Source organism: Grus americana, chromosome 2, assembly GCF_028858705.1.
Source record: "Grus americana isolate bGruAme1 chromosome 2, bGruAme1.mat, whole genome shotgun sequence".
In the NCBI taxonomy this organism is placed as follows: Eukaryota; Metazoa; Chordata; class Aves; order Gruiformes; family Gruidae; genus Grus; species Grus americana.
Window position 1 is genome coordinate 115,988,532 of NC_072853.1, and position 25,331 is coordinate 116,013,862.

At 41.4% G+C, this 25,331-nt stretch overlaps 1 protein-coding gene across 1 annotated transcript in view; it reads left to right on the forward strand.

Annotated features, from left to right (window-relative positions):
- The first annotated feature begins 1,124 nt into the window (after positions 1 to 1,124).
- Positions 1,125 to 25,331, forward strand: part of NPSR1 (neuropeptide S receptor 1) — a 60,159-nt gene continuing 35,952 nt past the window's right edge. Inside the window, exons 1-2 of the mRNA XM_054815048.1 lie at positions 1,125 to 1,271; positions 14,081 to 14,213. Coding sequence (XP_054671023.1) covers positions 1,125 to 1,271; positions 14,081 to 14,213 — 280 coding nt within the window. The remainder of the gene's footprint in view (positions 1,272 to 14,080; positions 14,214 to 25,331) is intronic.

Sequence of the window (25,331 nt, forward strand, 5' to 3'; positions counted from 1 at the left end):
GGCCATCCACGCTTGCACACGCATAACCACAGGACTAGGTTCTACCGTGAGCAGGTCGTGGGAAATTGAGTTGGCGGGGGGGGTATACAGCTGTGAAAATACATCATGTTCTGCTTAGGATTGCATTGGTATCGAGGCAGAGCATCTCCACAAAGCTGAACAAGATGTGGATTTACATGTGATTTTGTGCTACGGTCAGAGAAGGTGTGCACGCTCTCAGCTTGGTGTAAACCTGGGGTAATGCCACCAGAGATGGGGAAAAACATCCAAATCAATGGAAGGTAAGCGAGCTCGGTGCCCAGAAAATCGGTGAGTAGAAAGATAATTTATTGCCTTGTTCTGAAGAGTCCTCGAGCCTCTGTCTAAGTGACACCAGCAGTCCCTAGGAGCCATACCTTTGCAGACAGGCTCCTCGTATGGCAAAAAAAGTGTTGCCTGTACTGGGTGTGCAGCAGGTTTGAGCTCTTTGCGAAGGTAAGTGTGAAGGCCTATTTATGGTAATTTTATCTTGGTAAAGACAACTTCAGAAGTCAGCTAGATACTGACAGGGAAATTGTGATAGCTTAAGCCTAAAAAATTAATAGGGTTTTGTTAATACAAGAGAGTGTGTTGGTGCTTGTATATGGATATACTGTAATTCTGCAGGTAATCAAAATCAAAGCAGGCTGAGCTAGGGTAGGTAAGTAAAGATACTGAGTGGAATAGCCAGGCTCCTGAGCTTAATGCAGGGAGGACACCTGCTTTTACAGGTGTGCCTGTCTCCAGACCTGGCAATTGGGGGTGCAAGACAATCCAGAATCCACAACAGGACCCAGCACATGGCTGGCTCCACGTGTGCTGACTTTCTTACTGGCTGCTGCTCCTGCTGCTGGAAAGAGCATGTGGATGGCTGTCGTCAGAGTTGTACCGAAGGAAAGCTCAAAGGGACGACACCAGCTTGGCACTTTTTTTTTTTTTTTTGCTTTTTTTTTTTTTATCACTCAGCTGCACTGAAGCCCAATGCCTCCGGTAGCCAGCGGTGGAGCAGTGAGAAGCTGGTTTGTTGCTGCGTTTTTACGGGAGAAGCTTGGCAGCGTTAACCCTTGCAAAAACAAGCACCTAGACAAATTGAACAAAATCCAGCAATGGAGGTCGTCTCCACAGAGGCCAGCAGCAGCTCCCAGGGAGGCACCGGCTGGCTGGATCTTACCCTTGTCACCTGCACTGAAACGGTGACTTTCACTGAAGTGGTGGCAGAAGAGGAGTGGGGATCCTTTTACTATTCTTTTAAGGTACTCTTTTAAGTCGTGCGTTACTTTTCTCACATGGCTTGTGTCTTTGGTGCATTTTCAGCACCTTTGCGGGGAGGCAACTAGGGTTGTTGAACTTTTTTTACTCAGATATTTGTGGGTTTTTTCCCCTGCAAAGATAGCAGACAGCATGTGAGGTATTTACTGAAAAACAAAATAGTTGTAGGAATTGGAGTTCATACTTTCAGGTCTCAGCCAATTGTATCCCCTTCCAACAGGTGATGGTACTGCTTTCTGTAGAGGTATTGTAATTATACATGCATCTTTAATCTAAAGCTTGTATTAGTTTAACACATCTTTTATGTAATTTCCAATAGACATCATCTTGACATAAGGGGATTTCTTTTCACTTTTCCAGCTGCAACATTGTACACAAATGAAAGGATTTTTTTGTTGTTTTGTTGGTTTTTGTGTTTTTTTTTAATCACGAGGGACAGGTTCTAATTAGTTGGTTTGTTTGTTTGTTTTTAACTTGATTGGGGATGCTGTGTCTCTTGAAGGCTGCTGTTAAGAATGCACCAGATGAATCATTCAGTACTGAATGCTGTCGAATGACATGGGAAGCGTATTCATTCATCTCCCCAAACAAACATCGCCCTTGCAACATGTGCACGTAGGAAAAAGATGAAAGGAGATACTGAAATTCATCTTTCCTTCAGATTTCTGTGCCTGTTGCCATTGCTTAATTTCATGCTGCATGTGTTGTGTCACGTTACTGCTGTGGCACATTGTACAAGTTAAGTCCAAGTTATTAAGAAGTCTGACAAGGAGTACCCTGCCATTCCTTCTGGAGCTCAGGACCAAAGAGATAACTTTCATCTGGAAAGATATAGGCACGTACATCATTTGACAATATGTTAGGTAAAAGGGTATATGCTTAGAGCCAATTTCTGTGAGATTGTTAGCACTCTGACACAATGCCAGTGGAATCAGTGGAATTACAACAGGTTTCCACTGTTAAGGAAAAAGTTGATCTGTAGTTCTACAATTAATTAATGAGAGTCTCTTTTAACATGCTGCTGATACATTTTTTTTCTTGATAAGACAGTACTTTCTTATCTAGGATTTCAAAGATGAAAATTTTTTTCCCTCTTTTTTTTTCCCCTCCATATTAGACTCCTAAAATGCTCTTGAAAAAAATCAGAAGTGACAAGCAAAATATTTTTAACAACTTTCTCTTTATCTCCTTTGTTCTTTCCACAGTTAGGGCTGCATATCTTAACAATGTCATGGGACCAGTGTTTTATAGTGGTAAAAGTGACAATTAATTCCATGATTAGAAAGTCCCCAGGAAGAAAAATGCTCCTTAATAGGGGAGATTGAGTAAATTACAATAATTAGGAAACCATGGATAGTCATGCATGCTCATCCACTGCTAAAGGAAACTTGATTCTGTTAGCTGAGAGCTTTTCATTAGACTTGCACTCCTCTGTCGGGTGTCTAGCTCTGGCATATGTAGCATGAAGTTTGCAAGTAGGTTCACTGATTTCACATCAATTACTAGCTGTTGATAGGCATGGAAATATTTTGACTCTGGAGACAAGTGGCAGCTGGTGCTGCTGCAGGAAAGGAGGGATAAAGCACCTGCTCTGATGACTACGGTGCAGGGAAGACAGGGCTCCCTGCCAGCAATTTCAGCTCTCTGTAAAAGCTCACATGTGGAAGGTGCTGCTGATGCCTGCTGACTCAGTTGGCTGTCCTCCACCAGCACTGCCCACGTTGTGGCCGTGTCCTTGCCCCTTCCAGCAAGCTAGGCAGCATCTCCTTCCTCTTCACCAGGGTACAGTTAAGCTGCTAAAGCAATAAAAGGTTTACTTTGGAATTGGCTGAATGGATTAAAAACCAGAGCTCAGTGCTCAAAATGTAGCTACAAACGGGGTTTTGGCATTTTATTGAGGTTTTCAAACATGTTGTAGCCCATGGCTGACAGTAAAGGCAGGCTGGATGTACGGCCACAGCATAGGTTGACTCCAGAGCCTGCGTGCCAGGATGCAGAAGTCCAACACAGGGCACACAAGTTATTTCTGCTTGGGAAACGCAGGTGTAACCTGTCTTACCAGAGCGGTGATAGGAAAACATGATCTAAGCCGATAAATGGAGACAAGGGAGTGACACTCACCCAGTACCTGGAGCAGTTCCTGTGTTAATGACTTTTTAATGACTTTACCCAATGACAGCTACATAGGGTATCTCACATGCTGCTCGAACTACAGGAGCAGGTGTTGGTTTCTTCTTTTCCTCCCATGCTTCAAAAGGACAGGCTGTACCCACCTAAGGTAGTGCCTGTGCTATACTGTGGTGGCAATGTGACAAAAGTAAAATACCATCCCTTAGAGCATTTCAGTGCCAAAAAGTCCTGTTACAGGCTGAGCTGTGAGCGTTTCCCTGCTCCCCCTTTCAGAAGCATTTGATTTTCTGCGTACTCCTCTTCAGAGCTTAACAACTAAATCCTGCACCGCTTCAGATTAGAAAGTAGTTTGCCAGTTCAATTAGGTTTCTTTTTTTTTTTTTTTTTTTTTTTTTTGGCTGGGAAATGGAGCATTTCATCCACTTGGAGGAATGCACATTTCCCTTCTGGTAGTCATTACTGTAGCTCCTTGGCTGGCTGCTCACCAAGGCTTTGCCCATGAAGTCTCCTTTGGGCCCACGGCCATGCGTACTAATTAGGCTGGCTCTTGGGTCACAGAGTCGCAGCCTTTGGGGCAGGATGGGGTGCGCCCACCCACCACACATCATGCAAGGTGAGCTAGTGCTTCCCACAGCAAAGGCACTAGCTCATCCCCATCTATGTTCAGGTCTTGCTTCTGTGTTATGGCAAATGGTCCCTGGACCGTATTTCTTCCTGGGTGCCTTTACATGAGGCATCCAGGTAGTTTACTGTCTTAATCCACAAGCATCAGAAGTCCTGTCGGCTGTGCCAGCACCAGATTCAAAACAGATGTGCAAATTGGTATTAATTACAGTTCTAACTTCCCAGGCCAAAGGAGAGTTCATTACATCCCTTTATAACCTCCCCCATATGCATTTAATCTATGTGTAAAAGGGCTCTAAGCGAGTGTCAACTGCCCTCTGCCAAATACAGTAATCTGAAAAGAAGGGAGATTGTCTGAACACCTGTGGCCTTCCTCCACCTTAGGATCTCCTTAATTCATCGTACGTGACTAGGTGCCAACCAGAAACCTGCCTGGAGAGCCTGGGGAAAAGCTGAAATCTCAGAACAGGGTTGCCCCAGTTGTCCACAGGGCTGGGAGTCTTCATCAAGGCTGGAGGAAGCACCTCCCCTTGCCAGGCCCCCGACAGCACCAAAACTTCCCCGAGGGTAGGAGCATGTGCTTGTTCTCAGAGAGGATCCAGTAGGACTCATCTCTTTTATAAGAGGTCTGCTGAGAAACGGGATGCCCTACCTTTATGCAATAAAGGTTGGAGTGCTCAAAAGGAGAAAAGTCCCATCCGCTGTTCCTTTCTTGGTGGGACTGTGTTCCCACCATCATCTCCTGCCTCCCAGGAGAGTGGGCTGACTTCCACCATCTAGTACATTTTCTTACTTTGTTTTCTGATGTGTAGAGTTGAGCCCTCGCCTGTGCAGCAGGATGCAAATGTTTTGTTGTTTACACCCAAGATTGTTTGGGAACTCCAATCTCTTCCTTGCCAGGTGTGAATCCCAGCCACTGGTCCACACGTTCACGTCCCTCTCCCTCTGGCCCCATAAGCCCTGGTCCCTGTGCCATGCAGCATAGCCATAGCAGTGACGCTGAAGCGTTAGATCTCTCGGGAGAAACAACGTGGACATCGACTCCACCACAAATGCTTTTACACACATAATCTAAATTCCCAGTTTGTTTCAGGAAGGACTGTTTGACTCTGTGCCTGTGATTGTCCTCCATCCCCTCTGTAGTATTCCCTGTACCCGCATATTTTAGCCCAAGTAGCTCAGATATTAAACAGGACTGCATAGCCATGCCAGAGTCAGCACAAACCTAAGAGCATGTGCTCCTTACCCACGGAGCCTAATGCTCTTTACAAAGGTCAGGGCTTACCATCTCCAGCAGGGAGCTGAGAAGACCAATAAGTGGAGAAAAGATTTGCATAGACTTGTTTTGTGGGACTATCAGGCAACAAGGATTTGGATCCAGGTGTTCTCAGAGCCTGTTTAGGTCAGAATCTGTTGTCCCTATCAATTCATCCGAATTCAGGAGTCTCTTTACCTTCTGGAAAGCATTTGCCTATGTTACTGCTCATTCTGATTTTCAAGCAAACCTCACAGAGCACGCCATCGTTGAATACATAATAGAAAAATAATAATGGATGCTGTCAAATTTCTGGAGTAATCTCTGCAAGTGCAATCATGCAGTTTAGAAAAACAGGCATATCAAATAATTCATAAGTAACTTTGCAATCTTTTGGCGGGGGGAGAGGAGGACAATTAAGTCTACATAAATACAGTGTCAGGAACTCCTGAACACAGCCTCTGCAATATGCTGTAATGACTGTTGCTATTCCTGAGATGCTGCACTGAGAATGTAATAGCTGATCTCCTTGTGAAACAAATCTGCAGTGCTGTTGGCCAGGCTGGCTTCATCTAGTAGCTTAAATGCAACACAGAAGTGATTTGGCTGTATGACAGCATGACTGGGGATAGCTCTGAGCCAACTGATTTGAGTGGTTTTACACTAGCAACCCTCATACTTCTGACTCCATGCTCCACACAGCCACAGGGTTTGCATCTGTCTGCCTCTCCTATATAAATATGCCTAGAAAGTATTAATTTCTCCAGGTTTTTTTGAGATGTTTTAATTGTACAGATTAGGCATACTTAATCTTTTTACCCCTTTGTGTGATTAAGAAAAAAACAGCATTTCACAGTTCTTAATAGAGCTATCAAAATCATAAAATTATGGATGGACCATTGAGTGACCTAATATTAACTCTTCATGTTGAAAATATTCTGGGAAAAAAATAGATAGGTACACCATGCAAAATATATCTTTCCTGATGACGTTCAAATCAGGGCTATCTGTTTGTCTACTTCTGTGGAAGTTTCCTAGGGTGCAATGGGTAAAAAAAATCCTGCAATAACTGAACAGTACTGTCCCCATTTATTATCCATCTTGTACCAAAACACAGCAAAATGGCAAATGTGAACTATCTACTAGTAAAATTGAAATGTTACCATTTGTTATTGACCAGAAAATTTCCCCCCCTATCCCAGTCACACCCATGGAGGATTTAGGGGCAGGCTCAGGGTGATTTGTTTAGCAGTTATTTGAGCTTGGAAAATCACAGCAGTTCACATGCATTGAATGTTGTGCACTGAAAGGACCCTGCCACACCCGTAATGGTGAAGTCAGAGCTAAGAAATAAATTTTTTTTTAAAAATGGGGATTCACAAAAAAGACAGATACAGTTTTGCTAGTTTTCAGAAAGAAGTGAAAGGAATCTTAATAACATAATTGACCTTTTCCATGAGAAAATGTCCTGATTTAGTGAATAGGCTTCCTCATCTTGTCTGTTTCCCCAAGTCTAAAAGTGAGAAAATATTATAACATTTTCCTCTATATAACACATTAACATTCATAGACTATGAGTGCAATACCATATAGACACAAACTCATGCAAAACTGCTTCTCAAGTTTGGCAGAATAGAAAACATCAGCTCGGGTCCCTTTTGGCTGTGCCCTTCTTCCACCCGTAAGGACACGCGGGGAAGTGACTGTTGCCAGCATCTCTGATGTGTTATGAAGACAACACATCTGAGGATCACCAGAATGGCCTGTAGCCCTGTGCTGGGAGGATAACATGGCCAGCCTGTGAGAAATCATCACAGTAAAGGAGCTGCTGTGCAGAAATATGAAACAGAGATATGAAACTATCAGGCATGACCTCAGGCTGCACAATTATTTACACAGTTTGAATCAGGCTCCATTCCGGGCCAAACTACCAAAAAACCCCAACTCCAAGAGGGCTTGTTGACTGCCCAAATGCGTTTCTCTCAAATTCAATCATAATGGAAGCACTTTCAAAGATGAAATAAAAATCTTAGCTTTGAACTTTCTCTTTCCTCAGTCTTTCTTATCTTCACAGGAGTTTTCCCAGAGCTTTTCGGTGTCAATCAAATTCCTTTCCCAAAATTTTCAGGCACATCTTGTGTGAGCATTATATAGTAATGTCTTCTTGGCTTTGCCTTGCTAGATGGAAAATGTTCTTTCAAAACACACTTGTATTACAGGGATGGCCAGTACAATTTCTGCTCCTTGTGACAAGTAGGGCATAAGATTTCAAGTGATCTTCCCAGTTGTTAGCGTGTTTCTTTCTTACTGAGACAAGGACTATCTGCAAATGAATGAAGAGTGATCCAGCCATTTTTGCAGTTTTTCTTCCTCCCCAAATGTTCATTCCGTGGTTTGTTTTTTTTTTTTGTTTGTTTGTTTTGTTTGGGTTTTGGGGTTTTTTTAGTATTTCTTCAGCATTAGGAGGTGCTTTGAATTAATCACCTGAACTTTCACATTCAGGTGCCTAACATTTACTGTATGAAACTTACTTCTAGCCTAAGTACTCCCACTGCTGTCCCTCTTTTTGTAAGATATTTGGTGCCTTTTACTTTGCTCTCTCTTGACAGTCAGAAATGCTATCTACAACTAAAGTATGTGTAATGCACCTACAGCTTATCTACAAACAGATTTCTGTTGGTTTTTTTGCAACCCAACTTGTGTTGAAAGTTTCAACACAAGAAGTATGGATGCTTCCAGTTGGCACTTGAACCAAATTTGTTCTTTTTTATGTATTAAAGAACCTTTATTTTATAGCTGATAAACTAATCAATATAATGATCACTTCAGTGGCACCACACTTTACTTCTGACAGCTCATTGTTTAAGCAGGTCACACCCTGGCAGAAATTCTTCATCTCAGGCTTCCGCATAAGCATAAGACAAATGCCACCTTATTCTTTTTAAGTGCTTTTTCCTAAGACTAATATGTTTGTGTCATTCCCATGCCAGTAGCATTTACACCCATACTCTTAACTTGCAGGGTGAATTTTAATTTATGTAAAGATTCCCACAAAGATCTGACTTGTTCATGTTTCTGTGATACAATAAATAATATACAACTTGTGCAAAGTACTCATCTGATTGCATCTGTATAAGTACTTTTTACTTTTAAGGATGTTCCTTAAGAAAATAGGTCTTATGCATACTTGTGTGTACATAATAATTCGGGTATTCTGAAGTTACCTGCACCAACCACTTGAAAGCAAGTTCAAACTATGCCAGATTGCTCAGGGCAGTGTCCACTCAAGTTTTTACTATCTCCAGGGATGGAGATCCCGCAGTCTCTCTGGGCTCTCATCCCAGTGTTTGACCACTGTCATGAACACTTTTTCCTAGTATCTAATCCAAATGTCCCATGTTACAACTCTTATTTGTGGACTCTTGTCCTTTCCTTGTGCACTTCTGAGAAGAACCTGGCTTCGTCTTCTCTGCACCTTCCCGTTAGATAATTCTAGGCAGCAATTAGACCCTACGAGGCTCCTCTAGGGCTTCTGCTGCGGAGGAATCTGGCAGTATGAGGCAGAGGGGGGTTTATTTATTTTTGCTTTGCTTATTTATTTTAAAAACTTTATGAATTATGTCAGAGGTTGTGCCAGTACCTTTAAGATGCTTTAAATTGTGCCAATGAGTGTCTTTCTCTGATTTCTTTCATTGTTGCAGTCCAAAGTGCAATTTGCCTTAGAGGTAAACTGACTATAAATCCCTGACTGGAGTCAGTCAAACTGCATGGCACCTGTCTGCCTCAGGAAAACTGATCTTCCTGGATTGTTGTGTTTTTGTTGGTTTTGTTGTGGTTCTTTTTGTTCCATCCCAAAGGGGGGCTGTTAAAATAGCAAATCTATCCTGAACATTTTCATTACTGAAAGTTCAAGACTCCAGATCTTAAACAACAGGGTCAAAAAAATGCAAAATCTAAACTTCTCAATTTTCTTGTATGGCCTGCAATTAAAGGATTATTAAAGATTATTAAACAATTAAAGATTATTTCAGAGAGTGAGAAAAGATTTTTCTCTTTTTTTTCCCTCCCTTAAGAAAGTGCAATGCAATCTACTAGTGGTGAACCTGTCCACGAGCATGACAGTTCCCCAATTTAGCAAGAAGATTTATGTGTTCTTCTTATGTGTTAAGAAGAACATCCTTACAAAATTGTTTGGCTTGTTCCCTGATTACATCTCTCTTACAATCTCAATTGCTGCAATAGGCTACACTAGAAACATAATTTTTAAAATGTACAAAAGGCAAGCAGTAAGACCGTTTGCATATTCCCAGAATTTAATCAGCCGGCAAGAAGAAGTTGTTCAGAGACTTAAGCTACTACTGACCTGTGATATGAGGGATCAGTGCCTCTTCTTCACCCGGGTGACCAAGGACATGGAGCAGGAAGACACCAGGTCAGTGAGGACACAAATCCACTATAGGCCTCCTCTCTTCACATTAACAGGCCAGCCAGTCACATCAGGAACGGAGTACCTCTCTCTTTCTTTGCTGTTTATTTGTTTATTTCTTACCTGGCAACCTATTTTTTCCAGGCTGTTTCCCAACCAGCTTCAGCGGCTAGAACAAAACTGTTTCATGTGCAAACGTGCTTTGTCCATTGATAGCTGAACCTCTCCTTCTATTAGGCTACGGCTCTGATATAAGGCAAAGGCTTCTGCACCTCAAGGCATGAGCAACAGCACCTCCATGGGGATGGGATATCAGGTATATTCATGTTCCACGGCCATAGCTGGTGCCCACCAACAGAGGGGATACAAATCCTGAGAAACGAGTGAGCAACGAAGTTGTTTGGGGAGAACTGCAAGGAGGGATGGCATCATGGCACCAAAATGTCTCCCAATGGCTCAGAAAGGATTTAACAACAGTCTTGATTAAAGTTGCTCACAGGGATGATCTTTGTCTCAAATATAAAGCAGAATACACCTCTTGCTAGACATCGCAGCCTATGGATTCAGCAATTCAGTCAGAGAGACAAAATAACAAGCCTCTTCTACAAGCAAATGAAAGTGCACACAATCTTCACAGGGGTTTTCTGGCTTAAATTTCACCCATCAAGAGGCTTGCTTAATTGACTAAAGCTGGTTTTAATCTTAAAGCAAATTAGCAAAACATGAATATGCGCTCCAGATGTCAAGCACTTCCATGCTCCAAACACAGCAGCCTTGTGGAACAGCAGCACATGCAATGGTTGTAGTCAAGCTGAGGAAATCCTCTTGACTTTGATTTGTTCTGTAACCTTAATTAAGTCACCAGCATCTTTAGTTTTTCTAATCTAAAAGAACTGGTGTATGACACTAGTCTCATGGCATTCTCATGTAACATAGTTAGCAATGTCCCTTGCAAAAGCAACCACCAAAAGCCTCTACACAGGGGTTTGGGAGTTGTTATTATCTTTCTTTTTATCCAGAATGCCTCTGATGTCTGTGCAACATGTTATTAAACAATGTTTTTTTGTAAATCACCTTGCTGAGGTTTGTTACAAAAAATGGATTTTTGCTTGATGAACAAACAAGACATGAAATGAAATGAAATGAAATACCTCTATGTCTAAGCAATCTTAAGGGATGAATAAAACAAAATTATAGAAAATGCAGCTGGAGGGAAGTTCAAGGATCAATCAACTATCTCTCTAATCTAAATAGCTATTTTTAAGACCTTCACAGATGGAGGTTTCATTGACTCAATCAATCTCTCTATATATGGTATATTTTTAAGTCAATTTTTTTAAAATGATCAACCTGAATTCTGTGCTGTAATTTTGGTTCACTGATTTTTGGCCAGTCTGCAGTGGATCTGAAGAAGAGATTATTCCTTTCCTTTTTTACATCAGTCTTTTTGTATCTTCAAGGCTATGTTCATATTTTCCTGCAGTCTGCTTTTTGCTAGATTAACTTAATTTATACATTCTTTTCACCTGGCAATAGTCTCTACGCTGCTGTCTACTCATTGCTCTGTGTCTCTCTGGACGTGTGGTGCCCAGGAGTGGGCATAGTACAGCGGAAGGATTAGAGCAGAGGCACATGAGACCAGTGTCAATCCCATGATGGTGGTTGTCACTCTTATGGTAGAGTGACATTACTAAATCATGCTCTACCTGTGGGGCACTTTACGTGCTGCACGCGGGGGGGGGATGTTTTGAAGGCTCACCCAACCCAATGTGATTACACCCACTGCACTGTAGAGTCCTGCACTTCTCCTTTGTGGAACAGCATCTTCTTGGGTTATTTTTTTTCCAGTGCATGTTTCCAATTCATCAAGATCATTTTGAATTCTAATCCTAGCCTCCATGAAGGCCTTTATCACGGTGGGCATCCCATTAATAACCACAGAAGTTTTCGTTCTGCAAGGTAACAGACTGAGAGAGGCTGCAGTGATTTAAGTTGCCTGTTATTATAGCTCCTTAATCCCCAAGAATGAGATCTTTTTCTCTTCTCTCTGAATGGCAGCTACCACAAATAGATTAATAGAAACTTTGGCTTTATTCCTTTGTCTATGGCATTTCAAACTTACCTCTCCTGTACTCAGCTTTTGCACTTTTCAGGTTATCTTTGTAGTCTGGTTTAATTGTATATTTCCATAGAGGCTTAGCCTAAAATTGCTTAACTGTTAAGCACTGCTTTTTAACTTGGCAGGGGGGAATTTAAACTGACCGTATGTGCTACGCCCCTACGGTGGGGAAACACCCCTCTAACACAGTCTCTGTTGCTCCATAGCTATTTCTTCTGCAGGAATCATAAGAAGGTTTGAGTGTCAGATCCTTGTTCTCTTTGTACCCATATCAGTATAATATAGCAATGCAGAATTTCTTTCGAGAAAATCCTCTCCTGATTTTATACCAGAGAAAATGGGAACAAGTCTTGCCCCTCAGTTTTCTTCATGTGTGAAAGATCTTTTCTGAAATGGAAAAGACAAACCAAATGCTGAGGAGAACCCACTGATTTCAAGGACAATAGTGATGTGAAATCTTACCTTTTTAATTTTAATTACCTTCCAAAAGGACGCTTCCTTCCAATTCCTGTACAAAGCAAACCATCCCCATACAAGTAGTTCCATCATGTCTCTGCCACACATTGTGAAGGGAATTTTCTTCAAAGAAATTCAAGAGATTTGCAGACACCCAAAGAAGGTGGTTTTTTTTTTTTTGTCTAAAAGCTAAGCATCCAGCCCACACAAGTTGTCTTATCTAGGTCACTCTATGATCAGTAGAGACAGGTCATCCTTCCCAAGGTAGGTGAGATGAATGGTGACTCATCTCTGAGATACTGCTATTATCTAGACTACACTATGACAATTTGGAGTAGTTGTCTCTTTTTAGAGCTTTAAAGTTAGGTGAGATGACCCAGATGGTAGATTACACTGGCAAAAGTTATCATGCTGGGAAAAGTGAAACCATCTAAACACAGCCTTCACTGTATGCTTAAGCTAATCTCAGGGTTCAGGCAGAGAGTGCAGCCTCAAATTGCTCATGCCCCAAGTCTTGCCTTTCCTGCATGCTGGCATAACCCGCAGGGTAGCGTGGCTACCTACCGGGAGCAAAGCTGAGGCAGGTTGCCACAAGTGGCTCCCCAGTGGAGGAGGGACCGTGGCTGCTGGTGAGAAGGGAGCTAAGAGCTGAGGAGGCACGAAAGCCCGTGGCAGAGAAAGAAGCTCCTTGCCCCTACTCCTTACCTGCCATTTCACCTTCCCTCCCCGCGCTCACGGCTGAGCCGTTTTCTCTTTGCGGGCAGCAGGAGCCCTGCTTTCTGCTCATCCATGACAAAGTCATGGGTTAGTGGCTGCCAAATGATTTTAATGAGTGCTGTCCCTTCCTTCTGCTCCATCATCAGCCCAGCCAGGCAGGCATGGGTCTCACTGAGAGCCTCCTTCCCCCCACCTGCTCAGGGCAGTGCCTTGGGGTCGCTTCTGTAGGGCCAGCAGCTCGGATCCCTCTTCACGCTCTCACATGGCAAGGGGAAACCTGCAGAATGGCCACTGAAAAACAACTATCCTGAGCCTAGAGAGGACCAAGTGGGTTTTGGTAGGCCAAAAGGAGGGAGAAGATTGGGCGTGCACTCACAAAACAAGCAAACGTGGATATGTACGCCCTCGTTCTTGCAGCCAGAGGATCCTGATGCTTTGAGAGCCGAATAATGTTTTTCTTTCTTTCTTTTCTTTGTACACACTACCACTAGGGGACGTTTTGTCATCACGTATCGCTCACCACACAATTTTACTTTTCCTTACAGTGGGTCATGCTTTCTTTTCAATCTTGGTGCACATCTAGATCATGGAGTGGATGTCTGAATTTTGTAGGGCTTGTGGATGACCCAGACTCACTGGAGCTGGGAAGGAGAGAAGTATTTATTTCACCCATTTCTTCAAAGGAGCCCATCTATCAATATTCCTTGCAAAGTGAGGCAGCTGGTTATTTCACAGCTTGCTGGAGCAACACGAGAAAACTGAGGGCTGCCTCTCATTTTAGTGTTAAGTGCTGAACACGTACACCGCTAGTTGTTTTGTGAAGATAGAAGTAATACACAGCCACTGCAAATCAAACTGGAATGAACATCACCAGCAGTGGTGCATGTTAAGTATTTTCTGAAAGATCATCTTTTAGACTAAATAATTAGAAATCAATTGGCAAAATTCATATTTCACTCCTTTTTTTCCATTCTCACCTCATTTGTTCTAGGATAAGTGACTGGTTTAGCCCAAGTCACTACCCACCCACCTACCAATACACATTTTTTCCTTCTCTCTAATGCAGACAGAGCAGCTGGTGACTCTTTGGATTCTCTTTGTTGTCACAATTGCTGGAAATGCCATCGTGCTCTTCTCTACTTGGAGGAGGAAGCGGAAATCTCGAATGACCTTCTTCGTTACACAGTTGGCAATCACAGGTAGTGTATGGGAGGGGAAAGGGCATCTGAACTGCACAGGAGTCAGTATCAAAATGACAAATAAGAAAAATGCAAGTTGAGTGGTGAAGAAGTCAGTTGTCATAAGACAGATGGATGGCTGCTTATCTTAGGGCTCAGTCTGCCTCCGATCTAAAAAGATGTTGCTAGATGTAGTAGTGTCTGTGTCAGATGCAGCAGCTGCAACTCATTGATTTCACTGAATCTTATCTTCCAGACTGAATTTGCATCCACATTCACCAGAAGTTATGTCCCCAGCTGTTGTTGTGGAACTGTAAATTAAACTATTTTAAGATTAATCTTTTGTGTTTTTCTACTAAAACCCTTTCTAAAAGTACTTCGTAATGGTATTGCTCCATCAATTATGCTCTTACATTGAAGAGTGAAAATAACTTCATATTGTCTGGTTTAAACAAGTAAGGGAGATATAAAAATGTAAATGTGGGGAGGAATGCTTTGGGTTAATTTTTTTGAATAGAAAAAAAGGATGTTGATCCAAGAACTTTGTAATTTTTAAACAAAATGGAAAATGTACAGAAAGCTCATTTGTAAAAATGTTGATATCTCAGCAACTAGGAATGGAAACAAGAGTATAAGCAGCATATTGTTTCTCTGTGGCCTTGAAAGGACTGAATTTGTGGGGGTTTAAGTTTCCCAAGGGAAAATATGTACTGTTACTATAACAATGTCCTGCCACTAATCCCTGCTCAGAAGACAGCTATGTTGTATTGTTTGTGTATATATAGGATATATTTACATGCTTTCTGTTGTTTTTTTTTTCTTTTTTTTTTTTTTTTGTAAGATATGGTAGGAATTACAGCACTTTTCCACTGAAGAGGTATTTAATATGTGATTTCCCAGCAATATTGCATCCTTCTTTGATGTCTGTTGTATCTGCTTAAACTGGAATCTCCAATTGTCAACATGCATTCTTTGCCAGTAAATGAACTCCTGCTCATGGTGTCAGCCATGTCTGCCCAGGAGCTTGTCCCACTTGAAGAAATACTTTCAGTTGAAACAGTTAGACCAAGGTGTGCAGTGATGCAAAGGGATTGGCCTGTAACTACAGGTGATGTAAAAATTATTGCAAAGTGAGGAGGTGAAGGTTTGCAGTGACTCCTCTTCTGAAGTGCTGACAGCTGGTTTTCCTTTTCACCTGTGAGTCATCTGTAATAAATGGTTTCACTTCTTATCTCCGTCATGGCTTTCATGTCGCTTCCTTTGTGTGCCAGGGGTATTTTCCATCAGGTAAGATGTGTTGATACAGCCTCACTGCACAGTTTGGAAGCATCAGTCACACATCAAGCATTACAGTGCTCTCAGGGGTTTCAAAATAGCCAGTCTCTGCTCAAAGAGCTCCCAGTTCCCGATGAATATATGGAAGATGGCAAAACGTAAGCAACCAAGCAGTAGTATGGACAAAGAGCAGAAGAGCAACTGAAGCCCCAGATGGACACTGTCCATTTTCTACCTATCATCATCAGTGAGCAGAGTACTGGGGCAACCATCATGAGAAGGGCTTTGGAAGAGAGGAGGGTGGAAGATGGTGTTGTGTGTCCATCTGGCACAGAGGGCACAAGGGCTGGGCTTGCTGCCAGAGCAAATGTACAGGTAACACATACACCAGCATGGTAATAGAAGATGAGCCCTAATAAGAAGAGCTCAACTAAACAGCGAACGGTCTTGGCCTAGTAAGAAAACAAATGTATTTACTGCAGCAGAGAAAAAAAACAGCGTAAGGATGTGGGTGTCCAGGTCAAAGGAATAAAGCAAGAAGGAGACAGAAGTGTCTGGACCAGGATAGCTCAGGAGAAGGCTGGTCCACATGAGGTGTAGGAGGAGGCTACTGCTGTTGCTGTGCTGGGTAAGGACCTGGGTGGGAGTTTTGCCATTTTAGATCCATAGAAAAGGCTAACTTTTTGGATTAGAATGGAGGTGGACAGCGAGTTATTCACTAGAGGTTCAAATACCATGTACATGAAGGGAAGGCATTGCAAGCGCAGTTTTCAGTGAATTGGAATAATCAGTGTCAAAGACAAGGCGGCAAATATCCCATTAGACGTGGGCTGCAAATAGTGCTGTACAGCTGACATTACAATATTGACTGAGGTCCACATGATCCACTTGCTGATTCTTCTGACCTCCCCTTCCTTAAAATTGTCCCTGACTTTTAAAATCAGATCTTCAAAGTGCCTGAATTCAACAGTCTGTTCCATTTCACATCATAGAAATTCACATTCAAAACTCACTTGACATTCACATCTGCAATGTTAAAAGAAGTAACACCAGCTTGAACAGCAAGGCTCCTTTCAAGCAAAGTTGACTTCTTTTTTGCGATGCAGGAGTCAGAACTCTAATTTATCTTCCCGCACCAAGAGTTCCTGTCAGTATTTTGGCACAAAGAAATGACTTAATTCCTGAAATGGAGCCATTTCACTTTCTTATCTTCAAAAATATTAATAAGAACAAAGCAAGCTGGCAACAGTCATTATCCTTTCACAACAAGTTATGAGGTAGACGCAGAACATTATGAAAACACTGGCTTGTCACATTGCTTTGACATGCCAGGCATATTTAAATCCTACCAACTAAAGCCTAATCTCCTGGCAAACAGTTTCTGCTTAGTCAATATTACTACTTCCATCTATTTTGGGATTCTTAAAATATTTATTATTTCTACCCCAGTAGCAGAGAGAAGAATAATGGATATAGCTTTATCAATGCAGGCATTTCAAAGCCATTTAAAAACTTTCTCTCTATTGATCTGTAGCTTGATAGTTGAGTACTGCCCTCAATTCTCACGTCTTCCCACTAACGTAGTACCAAAATGAAATGAAAATATAGCCTTCGTGTTAGAATAAACAAGGTATTCAAAGCAAATTGTGCATAATACATGAATAGGAAATGAGCACTGTTGTTCTCCTTGACTGGTTGCCAAGCCAGATGCAGGAGAGAAGTAAACTGATTGAGGCTTCTTTCAACACCGCCAGAATTCACTCGTTCAACCCACTCGGCAAATTCAGAGATATGACTCGTACTGATCCCGTACTACATCAGAATTCAACTTGGTGCTCAAGGCTGCAGGGATCTATAGGAATGCGAGTAATCCGTTTGGCTTCAGTGTGCTTAAAGATGTTGCTGAAGCCTGGATTCAGAATATTTCGTATTAAATACATGCCTATATGTTGTGGGTTTGCCCCAGCTGGCAGCCAAGCACCACACAGCTACACGCTCACTCTCCCATGTCGGGATGGGGGAGAGAGTCGGAAGAGTAAAAGTGAGAAAACTCGTGGGTTGAGATAAAGACAGTTTAATAGGTAAAGCAAAAGCCGTGCACACAAGCAAAGCAAAACAAGGAATTCGTTCACCACTTCCCATGGGCAGGCAGGTGTTCAGCCATCCCCAGGACAGCAGGGGTCCATTACACATAAAGGTGACTTGGGAAGATAAACACCATCATTCCAAATGTGTTACCCCCCTCCTTCCTCTTCCCCTTGCCCCTTATACGCTGAGCATGATGCCATATGGTATGGACTATCCCTCTGGTCAGACGGGGTCAGCTGTCCCAGCTGTGTCCCCTCCCAACTCCTTGTGCACCCCCAGCCATCCCGCTGGTGGGGTGTTGTGTCCTGGCAGAAAAGTCCTTGGCTCTGTGTAAGCACTGTTCAGCTGTAACAAAAACATCTCTATGTTACCAACACTATTTTCAGCACAAATCCGAAACATAGCCCCATACTAGCTACTATGAAGAAAATTAACTTTAGCTCAGCTGAAACCAGGACACTATACAATGCCTATGTCAGTACAGCATTTAAGTCTATGTTTAACTCTCAGTTCATGCATAAATCTCTCTGAAATTATCTGGGAATTAAGCACTAGAAAATCAGCTAAGAGTTAACAGCTGAGTTGAACAATGGTACTAATCACTCAGCATCAGCTAATGTAACAAAGAGTAATATTGCCATGTTTGCATTGTGTTCAGTTTGCTTTCAGGCTTTTTTTTTAAAAAAAATGTTTTTCTTAGAAACAAGCTCGTCTGTGAAAACTGAAACTAAAGCTAGGTTTCCTACAGATTTCTATCTCCAAGGCAATTTAGTTTCTCAGAAAGTATAAGCTCTGAAGATTAGTCTGTGAGGAGGGTATTTCTAAATACTTTTCCCCAAATAGATTTCTTCTGAGTTTAGCACAAGTTATGCGTATGGCGTAGCTACCTCTCCTGGCAGGAAAACTCTCACATCTCCCCCTGCCTGATGCCATTTCACAGAACTTCAGAGTCTTGGTGTCTTTAAGATCTTTGTCTCTGACTGAATTCACCAAGTGGTTCAAGATCAAAGAGTGGGGTCTGACAGACCAGCGAGTTCACAGGCGCTGTATCACCCTGGAAATTTTCAAGTGAAATATGGTTGTTTTCAGAAAAGATGGTTTATCCACACATTTATATACATTTAGATCACTTTACCCAGCCCTACCAAAGGAAAGCCTTCTTAACTCTCAAAATGTAAAAGCAGCAGACATGAGCATATCTAAAACAAAATTATTTGAGTAGCATTGGACAAGGCTAAACACTCCATTCAATAAAAACTGTTAATATTTGACCAATTTTAAAGCCAATCAAGCAATACATTAAAAAAATCTGCTGAAAAGTATTTTACTTCAACTACTACTGATAGAGGAACATATTTAAGTTCCTTTTAATGATCAAAAAGTGCATAGTTTATTGAGGTATTTTTCTCCGACATTAACATCTGAAAAGTTGGAGTTAGAAATATCATGACCATTAGCTCTGTGAGTTTCTCTTTCTATTCCAACATTTAGCAGAAATCAGAACTTTAAGAACTTCATTGTTAGGAGTAGAAACACATGTAGGCACTTTACCGCACGCCCAATTTTAAGCCATAGGCTGACAGACTTGGTTGGAAATACATGGTCACTTAGGCATTGCTGTGGTTGTAATGAAGCGAGAAAATGAAAACGTCAGCTAACTTCTATGGTAGCTTACATATAAACAAAAACCCAAAAGATAACCTGTAAAAGTATTTAGCTACAGTCTATATTGTAATATAAATACCAAATCCTAAGGGATGACTTGAGAATGACATTAAAAAGACAAGAAGGTATTTTTAAAAATGTCTCTTTATATTGTTGCCATCTTCTTCAGTTGCTCCCACAAAGCTGGACCACAGGAGGCCTTGGTCCTTAAGCAACTGCCTCGTTTTGTTCAGTGTTTAGTAAAAAGCTAATACACAGAAATCTTGCTATGAGAGGAGTATGTAAGCAAATAATAGGTGGAAACGAACCCTGCTAAAGCAAGGAGTGTTCCTTTTCTGTGCTGCTTCTGCCCAGAGAGAGCATGATTGTGGGGCTAAAACCAGCTGGGCTCGGCCACTGATTTCTGGGATGGCTTTGGTTAAGATGACTGAAGGGAGAGTCTGCCAACTAATCTGCCAGTTAAATGCATTAAATAGGTGCATCTAACTGTACTACTACAACTGCTAAACATGTACAAAGACCTTAGAAGTTGTCCTTCCTTTCTTCTTCTTCTTCTTTTTTTTTTTTCCTACACCAAAACCATTATGTCATTGACTCCTTTAATGGACTCTGCCTGTCCTTCAATAATTTTCTTCCTTGTCTATGTGACTTGAAGGAATGAAGATGACTTGTTGCTCCCTGATCTGTACAAAAGCTTAATATAACAATACCATTACCAAAATTAACATGTAGAACAATATTAACAGATAATTGTCTCTGTTCCAGTTTTTCATCTGGAAAATGGTACTTGTAATATTTCTGCACTTCAGAGAAATACGAATTAATCAGTTTTACAAGTACCTTAGACATCACAGTGATTATGAGCATTGGAAGTTAATTGTGTAGAGCCAATTAGCAGCTAACTCAGCAAGTCACCTTAATGGAGGTGGACTGTTGGCAGCCAAAGAGCCCATAGAGTTCCCAGTTGTAATAGAAAACCTTGTTAGCTGGGTCTTGGCTGGAACTTGCCATCGGATTTACATGATTGCCCACCCAAGCCAGAGAAACCTAATGCAGAACTGAAACAGAGTTTATTTCAACAATTCCCAGAAATCTGTGGCTTTCTCCCCTTTCCACATCTCTATTTTCTGCTAATTTGTGGGAAAAAAATGAAGGCTGAGGAAAGGTGAAAGGCATCATTATCCTACCTGCAGAAAAGAAGAATTGGATGAATTTACAATTGTACTGCATAGTTCATTGATAAAATTGAAAGAAGCATATCTGCATTTCTTATGTTCATAATGTCCTAAAACCTCTTGAAAGTGTAATTAAAGTAAGGAAAGAGTCTCTGCTAATGGATCATCTACACTACATGTTGCTGTCACTACTGAAAATGATATGTCAAAACTGGGAAGGAATAGTGTAATTTGTTAATATTACCTCAGACACAGACACTGAAATTTGCCGTAGTACTCAATGGCATCTAAATCCCCCAACTTTGGAAGCAGCCTGATTCCCAAACACCTAGCTGAAAGTCCAACAACTCTGCAAATCACCTGAGTGTACACATGGCTTGAAAAGCAAGTAAAGAAATAGATTATATCCACCTTTCCTCTGCAGGCTAGAGAAACTATAGCATTTAGTACAACTTTTCATTTTGCATTCACAGAATAAATGAGAATCAATTTACCAAGAACAAAAATGGTATCCAGGAGTAAACACAGCAATATTAACATTACTTATTCAGTGCATCCCATGAAACCATGTTGAATTTTCTGGACTGGGAGTGAATAAGAAAATTCATTGCATGGCTGCATTAGTTGCCTGGAGAAGCAGCAATAATTTTCCATCCTGATTCTGCCAAGAAGACTAATTCAGTAACTGGAAAACAACATGGGACTTACTTTAAGTTAGGTACGTATTAGTCTACTCCCCCAAAACTGAGACATAATGTAGGATAAGATAAATGTGTTTGCTCACTGCCTGCAATACCCCATGGTAGCATGTGGCAAAACAGATTTGATATCCATTGCCATTTCTGGCAATTTAATACCACCTAGCAGAAACTCAAACTCTCTGTTGAACTTTAACTCAGATTTGAAGATGAATCATAGTACCTTAGATTGTAATAAGTAACTTGGACACTGACACTATATGATTCCAGTTTGATATTGTGAATCATGTTTTACTATACTCTTAGGTTTCTTACGTGAACAGCCAGGAATATTTCTGTATGTCTATATATAATCATTCTTGTCTGTATAGATGGTTAGTCAACACAAGACTCAATCTTTCCCGAGAAAAATACCCAATACATGCATCCTTCTTAAAATGCATTTTCTCCAAAACCAAGCCTGAAGTAGATGGGGTAAAAAGTGGAATATCCTCAGAAGTTAGGCAAGGAAACCAAGAGTGAGCATTAGCCTCAAAACTGAGTGACAGAAGGAAGTTTTACGCAAAAGAGGAGAAATAGCCTCTTTTGGGGCTATCAGGACAGTCTTTGGTCGTGCAGCCAAAAGAAAATTGTAATGGAAAACAAAGTAGATTTCATGTTTTGGAGGTGAAATCACAAAGCTAGAGGTCTGACACAGAGAACTTGGCATCCTGAAAATACATTGCTCCAATCCAGTCTAGTAGCGTAGCAACAGTGAAACTGGGACTAGCACACAAACATTTGGTCTAGTTACACAACTTCCTTGTGAGGTTTAATGTAAAAGAAACTACTTCTGCTGCAAAATGAACTCTCCTTGAAAGGATAAAGTTATGCTCCCACAAGATGGGCTCTAAGAAAAAAGGTGACCTTGGAGGGCTGGCAGTAATCCCGTGGTCTAAGGCAGTTGGATTGCCTTTGCCTTCTATGTACATGGGTAAGAGAATTGGAGTCAAGGATGTATGCTAGGAAAGGCAAAGAAACAGCGATGGAGCCCATCTTGATGCAGTGGCCAGAGAATTTTAGTCTAGAATATGGTACCCCAAAAAGCAGGCTGGTTAGTGCCCCACCAGGGAGCTCTTGTAGAGGTTGGACACTCCACGAGTGTAGAGATGAGCTGTAGGTTTGCTGACAACTACCTCTTCTGCTTTAGTTTCCAATTCCAAACTGAATTCAAAGTGTTTTTAACCAGCCTGCACCCAAGTTTGTGTACTCTGTATTTTGCCTAATACTCATGTATTTTTAGATGCCTTCTTAAGGGCTCACTAGAAAGTCCAGGGTTGGACACAGTATTCGTGTTTGCTGTGATTCTATCCATTGTAGCTCACTGCGGTAGGAAACAGTAGCACTGGCACAAAGGCAAAAAAAGCTGAAGTGCTGTATCTGTAACAGTAGAATGCAATGTCCCTGCCATTAGTGGATATATAAAGATAATGAGCTCTCCAAATTTGCTACTGGAAGCAAGAATGGTCATCTACTTAAAAACCCTGTAATGACTGTTATTTATATAGCCTACTTTAATCTTACAAATGCAGGAACAAGATGTCCGTGATTCATGGTTTGTAATTAATGCAATCACAACCCACTAGGCAGACAATCTTAAACCAGGATTTTTCAGCCTGTTGTCTCTGAGCATTGGTCTTCAGATCTCCTACAGGTAGCAAAAAAACTCTCTGCAGCATAGCTCCAAGTATAGAGCTGAGGTCCCAGCAGGCAAGGAGAACTCATGAAAAAAACCCTTCTTCTTTCCTCAATGTACGACATCTAAATACTGTACTAAATTGTTCCGGAAAGGGACAGCTTGTGTGTTCATCATCCATAGGTGCTCAGAGTGGGATTTTCAAAGAGCCTAGTGGTAGAAACCATACCCCCTCTGCAACTGCAAAACAGCAGACACACTCTCCCAGCTTGCCAATAGCTCCAGTACCAATTTTGGTGTAGGATATGGTGATGTGGGTTTTTTCACATTGCACAGGACTACCTGGGACCCTGAGAATTTAGCAACAAAGACAAGACGCCCTCATTTCATCTGCATCTCAGTCACTATAGCACTCTTAAGCCAGAGAAATCTTTTTTAACTTTAATTTTGTGGAGCCATAAAATAGTTTCAGTAGAGGTGTGGATTTCTGTACAAAGAATTTGAGTCTTTCCTTATATAACCTTTAGGGACTTAGTAGGCCTTAGTTCACAAATCCCCCTGCTTCTAAAGCAGAGAAAAACTAGCTTCAGTATGCCTATAAATATTTAATACAGTATGCAATGATTATTCCTTTGCAGTGTATATGTATATTTAAAATCACAAGCAGGCATCAAACTTCTGTTCCTAAGTAAGTCACCCAGGAGTGCCTTTGAATGCCATCCCTAAGGCTTTGGCCCCTGGACACTCCCACAATGGAAATAATAATATTAGTGGAACATCTTGTGACAATCTTATCACCCAAAATTCACCCCGGACCATATATTTTTAAACTAAAATGGAATCAGTTGCTCTGTTTGCTTTTCCTGGGTAATAAGTTATTTCTGAAAGGATTAAAAAATGATGAATGGACCTCAGATGTCCTATCTTTATAGAAATGCACCGTCTTCTCATTTCAACAGACACACACACACACAGCCTAAACTCTATTCCACTTCCCCACCTACAGATTTCCACATAGGAGATCTACATTTACCTTCCCTATTATTTTAAAATGAGCTGTCATTATTTCAGATCTTTGCATACAAATGCTTTTCCTGACCAGATATCCGTGTGACTAAAATGAAAGCATTTCCTTTCAGCCGGTTTTTGCTAGTACCTTTTTTTCCCCCTTTCACCTTCAATGTAATTTCTCTAACCCTGTGCTGAGACCCGCACTGTGCAGCTAAATTACTGCGCCATTACAGCTCTGCTGATACCAGTACGGCTGCGTAGAGATTATAAAGGTTTGCCTGGCCGACTACAGCACTTTTGAGGGCTGTAAGACAAAAGTGCAATGTGGTCTGAGTCTGTACACTAGAGTGACCATTCAGTATTTGAGAGAAACAGCAAAAAGAGCAACTAAATTCTAATCTTAGTAACTTTTCTAGTTAGCCTTGTGAAACGCAGTTTAGGCAAATATCTTCAGACACCCTCTTTCTCTTCTAGCTAGGCGTTTGAGTACTTTGGAGGCAACCTACATCTGCAGGTCTTTGAGCCAAAGGGATTTTAATCTGTGACCTTCTTCACCTGAGGAAGTTACTGTTATTTGAGGCATTACACCTTTTGCTTTATACAGCATCACTATTAGCAGGGAGGGTAGAGGGAAAAATGCTCTGTTAGCTTCCTGCCATGTGTATAGAAGTAAGTCTAAAGAAAGCATACAGCTTGACATCAGTCCTGGGAAGCAGAATGGGACATAACTGTCATAGGGATAATTGGATTAAGTTTCATGACTGCCTTCTTGCACACTGGTATTCGTTTTAGGGATTATTCGTGCCATCTATTTTAGGCACCTCACTGTAGGTAAGTAAGATAGGATGTCACTCTCCCTGTGCTCCATTTATAGCCAATAGAGGAAAACACTCTGAGCTGCCTTTAAGTTTCACTGACTTGTACAGAAGAATTCAATTCCTAATTTAGATCCCTAAAGTTGGCTATATAAATCCCTCCGGTGTTCGTACGTCACCAGATATCTCAGGATTACTACTGGTCTTTGACAACTAGGAACCTAATCTTCCACCGTTTCAGTCAGACCTCAGAAGGCTCTGACTCAAAACGCACCCGCAAATACAAAGTTGTACAGAGAAGGTATTTCTTGGTACTTTTTTATTTATTTATTTTTAAGCACAGCGAAGTGTAGCAACATGTTACCTGATCGAAAATGCATTATTATTTCTTTTGTGCTCAGCTCTGTTTCTAAACGGCCATCTGGAACTTGTCCAAACCTTTCTGGGCTCTGCCCAAAAGACAATTTATTCGAGTGGCGTCTGGAAAAAAAGTGTAGCTTAAATGACAAATGTTATATCAAACCTGTGCAGTAACACTACGGCTGCGTGATGAACCTTAAAGGAGAGCCTTCGCACCGCAGATAACTGCTGTGCCCCGCTGCATTAACGGAAAGAACAATCTGAAATTACTGAAGGATTCAATGTGGATATGGATGCTTTTTAGCAGCTCATTCTGTTTCTGCACACATTTAATATACAGACACAAAACCCCCCCAAAACTAAAACCAAAAAAACCT